This window comes from Aegilops tauschii, chromosome 4, assembly GCF_002575655.3.
Source record: "Aegilops tauschii subsp. strangulata cultivar AL8/78 chromosome 4, Aet v6.0, whole genome shotgun sequence".
Classification (NCBI taxonomy): domain Eukaryota; kingdom Viridiplantae; phylum Streptophyta; class Magnoliopsida; order Poales; family Poaceae; genus Aegilops; species Aegilops tauschii.
This window is the reverse complement of record NC_053038.3, coordinates 96,988,091-97,002,065: the sequence shown is the minus strand read 5'-3', so window position 1 is coordinate 97,002,065 and position 13,975 is coordinate 96,988,091. Positions and strand designations below refer to the sequence as shown.

General features: G+C 42.9%; 1 protein-coding gene across 1 annotated transcript; it reads right to left on the bottom strand.

Annotated features, from left to right (window-relative positions):
- Nucleotides 1-347: 347 nt before the first annotated feature.
- On the bottom strand, nt 348-13,698 carry LOC109748657 (uncharacterized). Its single transcript, XM_073496343.1, has 6 exons — nt 13,533-13,698; nt 12,510-12,595; nt 1,970-4,468; nt 1,680-1,886; nt 1,478-1,602; nt 348-1,199 (listed from the first exon to the last, which is right to left on the bottom strand). The coding sequence occupies exons 1-6, from the start codon at nt 13,533-13,535 to the stop codon at nt 736-738; spliced, it is 3,384 nt and encodes a 1,127-aa protein (XP_073352444.1). The 5' UTR covers nt 13,536-13,698; the 3' UTR covers nt 348-735.
- Nucleotides 13,699-13,975: the final 277 nt, after the last annotated feature.

The following is a 13,975-nucleotide window of genomic DNA, read 5'->3' as shown; positions in this document are numbered from 1 at the left end:
AAAAAGTGCATCATGTCAGAATTTATCATCTTTAGGCTTCACCCAGGTTAACTGAAACTTACTATTTTCCTTCTCCATGGTGATCGTCACACCCAGGTCCACATTGGCACGTAGGAGTAATCTTCATGTGGTTGATCTTGCTGGTTGAGCTTGGCTTAAAGCACCTGTCCCAACAACTTCAAATAAAATGGAACTGCAATTGTCATTGTGAATTTTCAACGGTTCATGTGGTTACTTCAGAAGGTTACTCAAACAGTTCAATGTGGCAAGAACCACAAGGAGCACAGGATAATAGCTCCATTCTCGTCATATTGTATTATATGGCAATAAAAGATGAACCGATGAACTGATGATAATTTGCGCATCATATTGTACAGAGGAGATGCTTTTACAGTACAATCAGCAAAATTGGCTCAAACTTGTACAACTTGCACAACAGAAAAGTAAGCTCAGCTAAGTCGGCTCTTAATACATCATACAGAGAGCGAACACCACTACACCACCACAGTTCAGTCCTCAACATGACAGGGGCTAGCTATAGCAGAAAAACGGAGACGGACATAGAAGGTGCAAGGCACAATGAGCCCACACTGAAGCTAAAGAACTCTCAGGTCTACTGCTAGCCTGTTTCTACCCCTAGAGTGACCACCGCTGCGCGCCGCTCCTTAAAGAGGAAACAGCTCCAGGTATGCTCCTCTGAAACCACAGCATGGTTGCCACGGGCATGTTCTGGTCCTATATCACTGAGCCAGGTTCTGTCATCACCTTCTGCACAGCGAACAGTAATGCACCTTCCTTCTGCATCTCCTGGATGAGTTGCGCAGATCTTGGTGTCCGTGAGACAACAAAACCACAGAGTTTAAGTGGCGGGGCTTCTGGATTTGAGCAGGGCTGTCCATGATCAGCTGGGCCGATATTTGCAGAAACTAGAGCTCCCACGTCAACAGGGGGCAGGACATTGCCAGACAACGCTTCCTTTCCTAGTTGGTTTGCATCCAGTAAGGGTTGATTCTCGGGATGCACGACCGGGTCCAGGGTGTCGCTTTGCGCCTTGTCTTCCTGGTCCAAGGCATGCTGTTCTTGGGCATGTTCTTCCTTTGAAACATGTGCAGTACAATCTTGTTCCACTGGAGGTAATCTTCTGATCTTATCTTTTCTGGGCTTGAACATTCCCCATAGATAGGGTTTCCCTTGGAACGCTGCAACAAGATAGAAACTAATGACTGACTGACAAATTACTGCAAAAGAAAAATTGACATGGAGCAAAGGCTTTGTATAAACCATGCGTGCTCCACCATGACAAACAAAACAATGTTCAAGTAGGCAGTATATGAAAAATTATGCACAACTGCATTACACATTACTATACCAAATGCAGTTTACTACATTAGTGGTAGCATATGCAGATTAGGTGTAATATGGTATATTTTGCAGGATAATCATAATTTTGAATAATGAAATCTGCCATATGACTTACTCTGATGTTCCACTGGTAGTACACCAGAAGGGAAGAGAATCAGCTTCCTCAAACCAACAACAGCTTCTAGAACACTTCCACTATCAGCGAGATGCTTCACCAGCTCATCCAGCTCTTTATTTGGCCTAGAGGATCAAAGAATGTCAGACCCTAGTATGTGTAGAAGAAATAAGACAGACAAACATGCACAGGCTCAACAAACCTAATATCACCCGAAAAGAAATACAAGCCAATGCTGTCAGCTGTAGGTATCGATGCCTCAAAGTGCGGACATGATTTTGATGTAGAAAGCTTGGCCACTTTCATTATTGGTGGCAGTGATCTTGACAGTTCCTGCACCTTCTTGCCTGCTTTGGTTGACAGGTGTGCAGCCAATGGAATATAGTTATTGTTGATCTTCATGATTCCACTATCAACATAAAGAGAACATATTAGCACTCGACATAAGAAAAAAAAGTATGCAGGTAATGGAATAAAGGGCATGTAACATACGTCCAATAAGGTATATCAAGGGGTTGCCCGCCAATACATTCTGAAATGACTGGCATCCTTGAACATCCAGCATTCGGATTTCTTACAGATGCATTTTCATCTTCCTCTGCCTCTATGCTTCTCTGCTTCTTCACCTGCTTATGATTCTTCGAATATTGATTCAAATTTCCCGACCCCAAAGCTTCTTTACCTTCTACTACAGATCTTCTCTGGTTCTCTGCAGCATTTTCCATGCATTTTCTTTGCTTCATCACATGTTCATCATCATCACAAGACCGGGAATTCAGATCTTCTGCCTGTAAGGCCTCGGCATCTTCCTCTTCGTCATAAGTTAAAATGAGTTTTCTTCGTTTCTTTGGCTCATCGCGCTCGCGTAATTCTTTCGATTTTGAAGAGAAACCTGATGCTTGCGCTGCACAACTGCTGCTTGGATTATTCAATGCGCAGCTGCTTTCCATCAGCGCCAGATCCATGTTTTCTGAAGGTCTTGGTCTGTCCACAGAACGTCTGCGCAGAGAGTAGGGCTGCAAGACGCTGGTAACCATACCTCTCTCCTGTGAAGGTCTTGATCTGTCCACAGAACGCCTACGCAGAGAGTAGGGCTGCAAGACACTGGTAACAACACCGCTCTCCTGTGAAGGTCTTGATCTGTCCACAGAACGTCTGCGCAGAGAGTAGGGCTGCAAGACACTGGTAACAACACCGCTCTCCTGTGAAGGTCTTGATCTGTCCACAGAACGTCTACGCAGAGAGTAGGGCTGCAAGACACTGGTAACCATACCTCTCTTCCGTGAAGGTCTTGATCTGTCCACAGAACGTCTACGAAGAGAGTAGGGCTGCAAGACACCTGTAACCATACCTCTCTTCCGTGAATATCGGATACCATTGTTAGCCAGCCATGACTTAACAATTTTCTTATCTTTTCCCATCTTTGAGTGCCCAATAACTTTATCATTGCTACCATTGTCTTTCCTGGGCGTGTTCTGGCAAGTTCGTGCTGGTCTACCACTTTTTGACCGTGCAACATTGGCATTTTCATTCCCACTTATAATACAGGCTTTCTGATATTTTGTTCCATCAGGAGCGTAATTTTCTGATTGCTTACGCTTTCTAGGGTTGATTTTTGTTGACTCACATGGACCAACAAACTTGGAAGGCAATAACTCATTGCTAATGCCTTCCTCTTGCAATAACTCATTGCTAATGCCTTCCTCTTGCAATAACTCATTGTTAATGCCTTCCTCTTGCAATATCAGCTGAAGAGGCACCTTTTTGACGGCAAGAGAAGATGTCTTTCCTGCATTACATTGGAGGTTTATTGCATCTCGGTTACCATGTGCTGGCTCAGGATCTGTAATTCCATTTACCTTGCAAGAGTTAACTATCTTTCTAGCGACACACATTCGCCTTCGCATCTTATTGTATTTGGTGCTTGATAAAAGCTCATCTGATCTTCTATTTGCTTCATCTGAGTTACCTTCACCACAACTCAAGCTTTCATTTGCCATTTTGGGATTTGATCCTTTGTGGTTCTCCAATTCAGAGGCAACGGTTTCCATCTCCACCAAGCACATTGTTCTTTCAGCACCGTTTTCCTGAATAGCCGCATCTTCTAGTTCATTTGAGGGACCTGATTGCATCAGCGGCATTGCCCAAGAGTCCAAACGCTGCTCTAGAGGATTCAAGACATCCACTCTCCCTGTCTCCAGATCTGATCCTTGCATCGGCTTTGAATGATTTGGTGCAAACTTTGATGCTACAACAGTCTCCTCCAATCCTTTAACCAACTTCAAAGGTTCAGATTTCTCTATCTTTACCAATAAACCATCTGCTTGCTCCATACTTGCCGATGTAGAACAAGACTTATCCACAATCACTGGACGGGATCCCTCGACCTCATTCATTAGAGAAAAAATATCGCCCTTTCTTCCTGGTGGAACAAAACCCTCTACATACTTCAATGAAGCAAAGCAGCCACTCCTTGCATTTGGGAGATCAGGACAGTCCATAGAATCTGAAGCAAGTTTAGAACCACCAATTGCCTTTTGCAAATTGTTGGGTTCAATACTTGAAGCATGATCCAAAGCCAAATTACTTGAACCATCTAAACTCTCCGGTGTGCAAATTAAGTGTCCATTTATATCCTCCCCTTCCTTCTTACAATTAATGAGGTTGGGTATATCCCGGACAGAGATTTCACAAGAATCTAATGTCTCTTCAACACATCGTCCCCGATTCGATGTGTCTCCACCCGGGACATGTTCAATACTAGCTTCTCTTTCTCGGCATGGTCTATTTCTACGAAGTCCTCGTGCCTTCGTTACCTTCTCTTGCTCCACATTTGGTTCATTGACTACAGAGCAATCCAACTGGGTGTTCCTTAGTTGCCTTTGACAATTTGCGTCTCCTTGCGACTTAATGGCTTCAATGTGTCTTGGGATACAATCACTACATGACCACTCCACTGCTGAATCGAAGTTTATCACATCCAAACAATATCTACAAAACAACAAACCATGTTAAGTTAAAGATATAGCTTGGATTATTCAAGATGTTAATAGAGACAACCACATGTCAAGAAGGGATTTGCCCTCTCTTTACAAAGGCATAGATATCTAGGCCCCTCAATGTGATTGGATTTAGAGAGTACATGGCAATGTAAAATGTTGTTGTAGAAGTCGCTATAATGATGATTGGTTAGTCATCATCTCATAGTAAGTTCCATCCACTATAGAGCCAAACCACTTACACAACACAACAGAGCCTTTGAAATATCTCAAAACACAGCTAGTGACTCTCAGCGACCCCGTAGCGCTTCACGAGCGGTACTACTAGATTGGAAATAGGTGCCAAGCAATTCGCTTATGTGTCGGGAGTTACGGAACCCAACCGTTGAGGGTTACCCTATGTGTCGGTTTGTTTAGAGACGGTGTAATAGCCCCAGACCAACATTTCCTTAGAAATTGATTGTGCATCATGATCATCTCATCAGCATTATACTCCCTCCGTCCGTCCCGAATTACTTGTCGCAGAAATGAAAAAAAAATGGATGTATCTAAAACTAAGATACATCTAGATACATCCATTTTACAAGTAATTCCGAAAGGAAGGAGTATTTATTTAATTTTGATATGGGATTGAGTAATTCAACACTCCATTTTTTCTTAAAGGGCTAAAACCCTAAATTGTGCCAATTGTCCAAAATGCCCTTCCTGAAACCTACAATATTTGGCAAAAACCTCATATTCATTATGTGGGCCCTCCTGGAATTTTAAGGTTTAAAAAGGATTTAAAATGGATCTCTATTTATTATATATACTACTTAAAAAGAACATAAGGTTCCCATTTCACCTCTCCTTCGTCTAACCTCCTTATCCCCGCTCTTCCCTTCACCTCTTTAATTTGTTCCTCCCATCTCTGCTTTTTCTCACATTGATTTTCCGTAAAATGGAATCAATTGTCCCATGTTTTATTAACATTGTCCCATGTGTTTATTAACAATAAGATGGCAGGTAAATTATGGCGATTGCATACAAAATCTTGCTAAGATTTTAGCGCATCATGTACTAAGAGACGTGTAGTCACGGGCTAATCTACTAGAATGCTAAGGATTCATCTTTCACTTTTTTCCCCATCATCCCTTCATCCAACCTTCCACCCTCCACCATTTTTTCTGGATTTTCATCCCCTTCTTATAGTATAGCAATAAATTCACGGCCATACAAGCAAATAAATACAACATCAATCAAACTCTTATTTTATCAGTTTAAGAAATAGCTGGAAAATCTATACTTTATAACCAAAACATAATCTTATTTTGTATATTTGCTTTGAATATGTCCCGTACGGTATTCTTATTGTGTTAAAAAATATTTGACCCCCGTGGCAACACATGAGCACATACCTAGTCTGGCTTAAAACCCTAAGCATAATTAATTGAGGTTATTTTCCTATAAAAATATAAAATGACCCAAAAAATTATGATTTTTTGTGAGGCTTTGTTATAGTACAAATAGACCCCACAAAAATTTCATAAATTTTGGAGTTCCCAACAAATTATAAATAGTGAGTAATTATTTTAAATGAAATATTTAAGGAGAGAAACTGCTACTATGTCGCAATTCAACCACATGCGCCAAGGGCGCAATATAGCTGCACAACACCGCAGCCAGTAACTAATAGGCCGGCCCATATAAACACTAACTGGCCAACCAACCCTAGCTAGCCCACCACCTAACCCTAAGGAACAAGGCCCATCTAGCTTATATAAGCCCGATCGGCCACCCCCACCTACCCTAGTGAAAACCCTAGCAGCTAGGAGATGCAGACGCCCACCTCAAGCCTGATTCACCGCCGCGCCCTTCGTTCCCCCTCCCTCTCCTAGATCGCGCCATGACCCCTGCAGTCCAACAACCGACATCTCCTGCACCAACCATGGCGATTGTCGTGCCTCACCACACCACAGCCCTACCTGCGCTACCTCCATCGCTCAACCACCCGGCCGTGGATCTTTACACCCATGGCTCCCCATCACCGGTCGCTAGCCTAACGCCCGACCATCTGCCTTCTCAGTCTACAGGCAAGCCCCTGCAACTCGTCAACGAGCCACCTCATCTAGCATATCAGGCATCCTCCTCGACCACAACCACCTCGACCGCCTTCCTATGCCCTCTATCAGCGGCGAAGCCAGACTCATGTATCTGTGGGCTCATTGCTAATTTTTTGAAAAAAATTCTTCACAATGAACAGTAAGTATACAATGTTTTAGGTTGTTTTATTCAAAAGTTATGGGGGCAGCTAACCCACAACCAACATGTAGAATCACCTCTGCCCTTTGTCGACCCACCAGCCTTGTCATTGACTCTGGCAACCCCTACCCAGGATCATCAACGAGCTCAATTCCGCTTCCGCCGATCGCCCACATCCACCGCCTCCGGATTCGCTCACCCACCGGCCCCGCTACACATGTCGTCCACCATCGCCTCCGAATCAGTGCCACTCCAGACCTGACCATCAAATCTATTTCCAACACCGAACGACCCCTGAACGACACCGCCACCGAGTCCAACGAGGCTCCGCCAAATTCGTCTACAACCAGAACCACCTCCCCGCAAGTACCTCATCGCCAATGACCACCGCGGACCCACCACCAAGTTCAATGACGACAACCCACAGACCCAATCTACATCACCTGCACGCTACAAGTGTATCACCTTCGAGGCAACCGCCGAGTGCGATGACATGCATACTCAAATAACGCGTAGGTACTTGCTCCATGGTCGAGATTTGACGTATGCATGTGATGTATGAGATGCACCTAGTGTATTATCTCCCCCGATGACCGGGATCACTCCCTGTAGTAGAACACGACACACACACACAATTGGGACCAATTGCGCCAAAATCTCTAACGAGAAACTAGACAAGCATATTGTTGTTGTAAGCCCAAATCACTGCCATGGCTACCAATTTGTGCTTGTCGTGGCATGAAATCGTAAAATGCATATCAAATTATTTAGAAAATTGCATGTAACCTTGATGTGTCATTCTAATGCATGTTAACACAATAAAACTATTATTTAACTCAAATAACATTAAATGACTGCCTATTGATATGGATAAGGAATTGCTTTATATATAAATGATTCTTCTTCGTTTAACTTGTGCAATTTGACTAGTGCATCCCCATCATAATCTTATGTAATGTTCGGATAAACCCTTTCATTAATTGTTGCAACTAGTGAAAATGTTATATTTAATGTGTATCGACTCCAAATAACTTGATGGTGTTGCATTAGATTATTTTCAGCTCCGCACCATGTTCATGCTTGTTACACTTCATGTACTAGCCAACACAACTAGAAGTCCGAATTGATGGAAAGAGCTAGGAAAGTAGGAAACATATACACTTCAACACTCCCTCTCGTTTGTGACGCGGAAAGTCAACACATGGATATACTCAGAGGTATATGTGAAAAAAAGGGGGTAACAACAATTTTTAGATAAATTGCAAAAGCCAGGACTTGAACTCAAAACCATGGGCTCTGATACCATGTTAAGCTTAATGCAGTAGCCAACGCAACCAAAAGTCTGAACGGATGAAAATGGCTAGGCAATGTTTACTTGCATTCATGTAGGTGCCACTAAATGAATGCCCAGTTTGGGGTCTTTTGAAAATGCTTCATGTGATCCATTCCAAGTTCAATTAAACATGCCTCTTGTTCATTAGGATAATCTTGCATAACCATATGACATGTCATGCATTGCATTTCAGGAACATACTGCATCTTTGTCGGCTTCTTCAAGATAGGATTTGAAGATGGCATATATTACCTTTACTTTCTAGTCCTATCATGAGCAGTTACTTGGTTGTGTTCTTTGCCTGTTTAGCCCTTCTTACCAGTCATGGTATGCATGCTTAGGACTGTTGCTTGAATCATGTTATATCTACTTACCATTGTTTATCAGTAGTTGAACCTGGCTCTGATACATTGTTGTTGTGCTATGAATACACTTATGTTCATATGTAACGAAGGCAACGGTTGGAGGCCATGTTTGAGCACATGGTGTTTTGTTCAACTGAGCTAACACTAGGAACCGACAACATGTTTGGTAATCTTGGGAAGGGGAGGGGAATTTAGAGGAGGGAGTTGTGATGAGATTAGACATGGGAAGTGCTATTTTATTCCTAATTCCTTGTTTAGTATGGGTGAGATTACATGTGGAAATTTAAGACGGGTGTTTATTCCCTCATTTTGTTAGTGCGAATCCATGTGGACTTAGCCGAGAGATGGCAACATAAGTTATGATGAAGGGACAAGATGTTCTATGTACATCAATTCCCACCCACTCGCATGTTAATAAAATGGTGGGAGTTGGACTCTTAACAATCCCTTCTAAATTCTCATTCCTTCCGACCAAACAGGCAACTTTATGTTTTAGATCTCCTAAATTCCCATTCCCATTGTAGTTGTTTATCTTGATCAAAGACCGAGCGTACCAAACTCTCAATGGGAGAGAACAAGCCCTCTCACGGCCTAGTACCTAATCCCCAGACCTGTCTAGGGCCCCATAGTTCAGGCTTTCCTTTTGGCATACAGCTAGTTGCATGAATCATCTTCGTCTACGACGAGTATGCGATGTTATTTTTATCATGGGATGATGTTTTCACCTAATGTTTTCATACATATAGGAATGTGGCCGAGCCAAGTGATTATCCTGGTTAAGGCTCTAGACATCTTGGACCACGCACACAATGGTCGGGTCTGACTCAAACTATGGTTGGACTCTCGATTCGGGTACAACTCAGTTGGCTGGCTCGTTGGACTTGTTCTACAGCGTGCGGGAAGTGTTCATGGCTTATCTCACTCCGCCAACATACCCTACGTACTCGCATAGGCACCAAGAGCAATAGGCACGTCTTAAGTACAATGTTACATCCCTATAGGATTAAATTTATCCAAATAGCCATGTCCAAGGTTATGGATGACTTGGTGATTTTGTACTTGATACTAGAACAACTTCAACTAATAACTAATAAAACTTGCCAACTTAGGCGTGAATGCCATGGATTTACTTCCTTATGGGTGATGCAAGGGGGATTCATGGTGTGGTGTCATGCTTGACGTTAGGATACCTGAAGCAAGTTATCATGTGTGCATTCATTGTCATTGTTTCAAGCATTGTTTGGAGAACTTGGTGCATCTGATTACAAAACCGTCGCCCCTATAAGATGAGAATCTTGAAGCATAATGGCTATTTTCTCTAGGTTGCCTGTATAAGGCATTGACCCCTTAGGCTCGGGCGGACCTTATGATACCATTGAAACTCTCATAGTCTTTGTATTCCCAACCACCACTTGTTCTTGAGTCGCATCTTAGGGCGACAGGCAAGCGATCTCGACGATCAGTGATAGGCCCAAGGGGAGGCAAGCAACAGCGAGGAAAATGAATTAGGGGCTAGAGAGCTTGGAAAGTGTCTTCAATGGCCACATTAGAGAAATTGAGGAAGAGAAGGTCACACACATATGACAGGAGAATAGGAATAGGCTAGTTTATTACTTTCCTAACCAAAATATAATATTCTATAAACTAGTTATTAAAAAAACATGAAACCGATTTTGCCAAAAACTAGTTATAAACTCGTCGCCCCTATAAGATGAGAATCTTGAAGCATAATGGCTCTTTCCCCTGGTTGCCTATAAAAGGCATGAACCCCCTTTGGCTCGGGTGAACTTTATGTTACCGTTGAAACTCTCATAGCCTTTGTATTCCCAACCACCTCTTTTCTTGAGCCCCACCTTAGGGCGATAGGCAAGTGATCTCAACGACCAGTGGTAGGCCTAAGGGAAGGCAAGCAGCAGCAAAGAGAAGGAATTAGGGGCTAGGGAGCTTGGAGAGTGTCTTCAATGGTCACATTGGAGAAATTGAGGAAGAGAAGATCACACACATATGGCAGGAGAATAGGAATAGGCTAATTTATTACTTTCCTAACCAAAACATGATTTTCTATAAAGTGGTTATTCAAAAAGTTCGTAAAACCAATTTTGCTAGAAACCAGTTATAAACCCTTACTATACGTGTGGCTAGTGTTCAAAACGGTGCCCTCCAGCAAAGGAGGCAAACTGGTGTGTTTGAGACCATTGGGGGCATAATGGTTGTGCACTCCTTGCCTAATGTTTTAATGCTCTGCTAATGCACAATTAGTAGAGGTCCATCTTTAAGTTAGATCAACAATATATGTGAGGTTAAGATCATTTGGATTCCCTCATAGTGATGTTTTTTTATAATATAGGACAGTGCTACACAACATCGCATATTTCAGTTCTACTATGCAGCGACCACTCCTCTCTCTTCCTCTCAGATACATGCATTATAATGTATATGGACATTGCTACAGAACGGCGTCATAGTAGTACTACTATGCGAAAAAGAGGCCAATGTATGTAAGCATCAACAAAGATTCCTTAGTTTAAAAAAAAATGTTCTATCCCCAACCCGCTAATCTAATTGATCTCGTGTTGATATATTTTGGCGACTTCTCTTCCATAAATAATTGCCAAATTAATATCACTTCCTAGATTGTAGTCACTTCGTTACTTAATTCTTAGTTATACCAAATTATAGCAACTAAGTTACCAGGTCACTACTAGATGTCATTCTCCCCCACCCATGTAAGACTTGCCTGGAATACTTGAAAACTCAGTTTGTAGTCCTACATAGCACTGGAGTGCTTGAAAACACATGTAAAATATTGCATGGTAACCACACAATATTATTGTGGCAATTGTTCATTGCTAATATGACAACCATGTTATACATATGGCAACTTGTAGTGACAAAAAAGATCGTACAAACATGCCAACATGGGTTCTTGTTTTGAAGCTCTCAAGACGAACTCAACGACAAAGACGGATTTATAATTGGATTAACGGTTTGTAAAATAAATCATTCTAAAACCTAAATTTAATAATTAATGTGACGATGTCAACATGAGGTGGAAGATTCATGCATATATGTGCTCTCATAGATATAGATAGGGATAAAGGCCAAATCATGAATACTTTAGAGGAGAAACCAAAGCCTCATTAGCTTTGGGGGATTTGATTGATGGAATTACCCCAAGATTTTTTGTAAAACATGTGGCTAAGATTGTTCGGATTCCAAAATAGTGGTACTTTCTGTATTGGTATAATATACTCCACCTGTTCCACGATATAAGGTGCATAAGGTTTTCCAATCAAATGTGTATGTTTGACCAAGATTTTAGAAAAAAAGTATTAACATCTATAATACCAAATATATAAAATTTAGATCCATCCTGAAATGTATTTTCATATTTTATTTATTTTGTATTAATGATGTTGATATTTGTTCTAGAATCCTTGTCAAACATATACATGTTTGACTTTCACAAAAATTTATGCACCTTGAACTATGCACCTTATATTATGAAACAAAGCGAATAACAGATATAGATACAATAGATCAAAGGACCAAATTAGGGAAGGAACCATAGGATAAGAAAATTAGGGAAAAAGAACAAAGTGTCATCAGTTGGGGGATAAGACTAAATTATCGCAAGATTTTTGTATATCTTTCCCCAAAATATGACACCCACTAAACTCTGAAAACTAGCATCATAATCAATATGCATGGCCTTAATCATTTGGATTCCAAAACATAGATGCTTTTTAATAGCGGTATAATATACTCAGCAAAGCAAAAACACCCTTCTTTGAGAGTCAAAGGTAGTAATAGATATGGATAGGGGGAAAGATCAAAGGATGGCCAAATTAGGGAGAAAGAACAAAATATCATCAGCTTTGGGGGACGCGATCAAATTAATCCAAGAATTTGGTATTAATTCTCCCCAAATTTCGAAATTATGACTGCCACTAAATTATAGCAAACTACACAACCACTTTAGCCTGGACCAAAAGTGGCATGAATAAATAAAATCTATGCATTTAGTAAGAAGTAAAATCCACCGGGCATGGCGATTACTAGGAGAAGATATTTAGCAAGATTGAGAAGCATACCTATGCCTAGCAGCATTGTTGCAGTTGATGCATCGCAGCAGAAGATGACTATAGCCAACATCTCCGCACTCGTCACACACATCATCCTACACAAGAAAATTCACCAAAAGATGTATTGTCGGATTAGCATTGGCTTCACAAATCCCCCAAATAAATACAGTCTCAGTTAATCTCATCCACTCTAAACACACGACGCATTTGGTTGGCGATTTTTTCGCTGTCTTCCGATTACATCGGCTTGTGATTATGTTACCAGTGTTTGTTTAGGTCGGGCCGGTTTCAGATCCCTGTAATCAGAAACAGCTTTCTCAAAACCAAAAACGGCCCATACGGACTGGTATGGGAAAACACCGCTCCTCCGGTAACGGACCCCTTTCTCTATTCTCCACTCATCCTGATTATTTTTCACCACGAGCACGCTGCAACAACCAGCAGCGCCCCAGATCTTCCTTGGCGTCCATGGAAAACACAGCCGGCGATCTCCCTCTGCTGTGAGCAGCAGCATCGCGATCTTGCGTCACCGCCATTGGCAGCAGCGCCGGTTTCCTTTCGCCGCCCTGAGGAGCAGCGCCGGCGATCTCCCCCACCGTGAGGAGCAGCACCGGCGATCTATCCCCCGCCGTGTGCAGCAGCGCCAAAGATCCCGCCGCCGTCATCTCAGTGTGGCCGATTTCCCTCCGCCGTCGTGAGCAGCTGGCACCCTCGTTTTTTCGATGCAACCCAACCCACCGCTTCCTCTTACCTTGCTTGAACCAAACAGATCGTGCAATCGCATAGTTCCCGATCTAATACAGCAGATTCTCATTACAACACTGAATACATTACCTGTACCCAACCAAACGCGTCAGACAGATCGCTCCCATCCCTCCTACAAAAGGGCCATGTCGCCGGCGGAGATCCAGCCAAATCCGCTGCGGCCCCGGCCCCGGCCCCGCCGCCTCCACCGGGAGGAAACCTCCAGAAACCCCGCAGGAGGAGAGAGACGAAGCCCAGAGTACGAAGCAGAGAGAGAAGAAGACGTACCATCTCGCGGCGTTCCCTCGGATCTTCCGCCTCCCGAACTAGGAGAGCTTCGCAAACCCAGCACCGCCAGACGAAGCAGCATCAGCAGCTGGGGAAGGAGAGAGCGCCGCTGGCGGCGGAGGGCTGAAACCGAAAGGAACAGAAGCGGCGCTAATAGGGGAAACGCTGCCCGTATATAGGGCTTTGCGAGGTGTCTGGGGTTTATTTTTTTTCTTGAGATCTGCAACGTGTCTAGGTGGTGGGGCCGGCGGCTGCCTCGTGTCACACCAACGGCTGTATGTGCGGGGCATCACCTTTTTTTTAGGGGTATGTGCCCTTTGGACGGATCCTGACGCAGGTGGGCCGGCCCACATCGCGGCAGCGCTGCTTCGTTTACCTTTCTGTTAAAAAAAAACTTTCCGACTTTCCTTTTTTTAGTGTCACTTTCCGTTTTTTCCTGTTCG

Coding starts and splice junctions, on each gene's coding strand:
- LOC109748657 (XM_073496343.1), bottom strand. Junction 4,469..12,509: donor AACAATGCTGCTAGGCATAG/GTATGCTTCTCA, acceptor GTTGTTTTGTAG/ATATTGTTTGGATGTGATAA. Junction 1,200..1,477: donor ACTACCAGTGGAACATCAGA/GTAAGTCATATG, acceptor ATCTTGTTGCAG/CGTTCCAAGGGAAACCCTAT.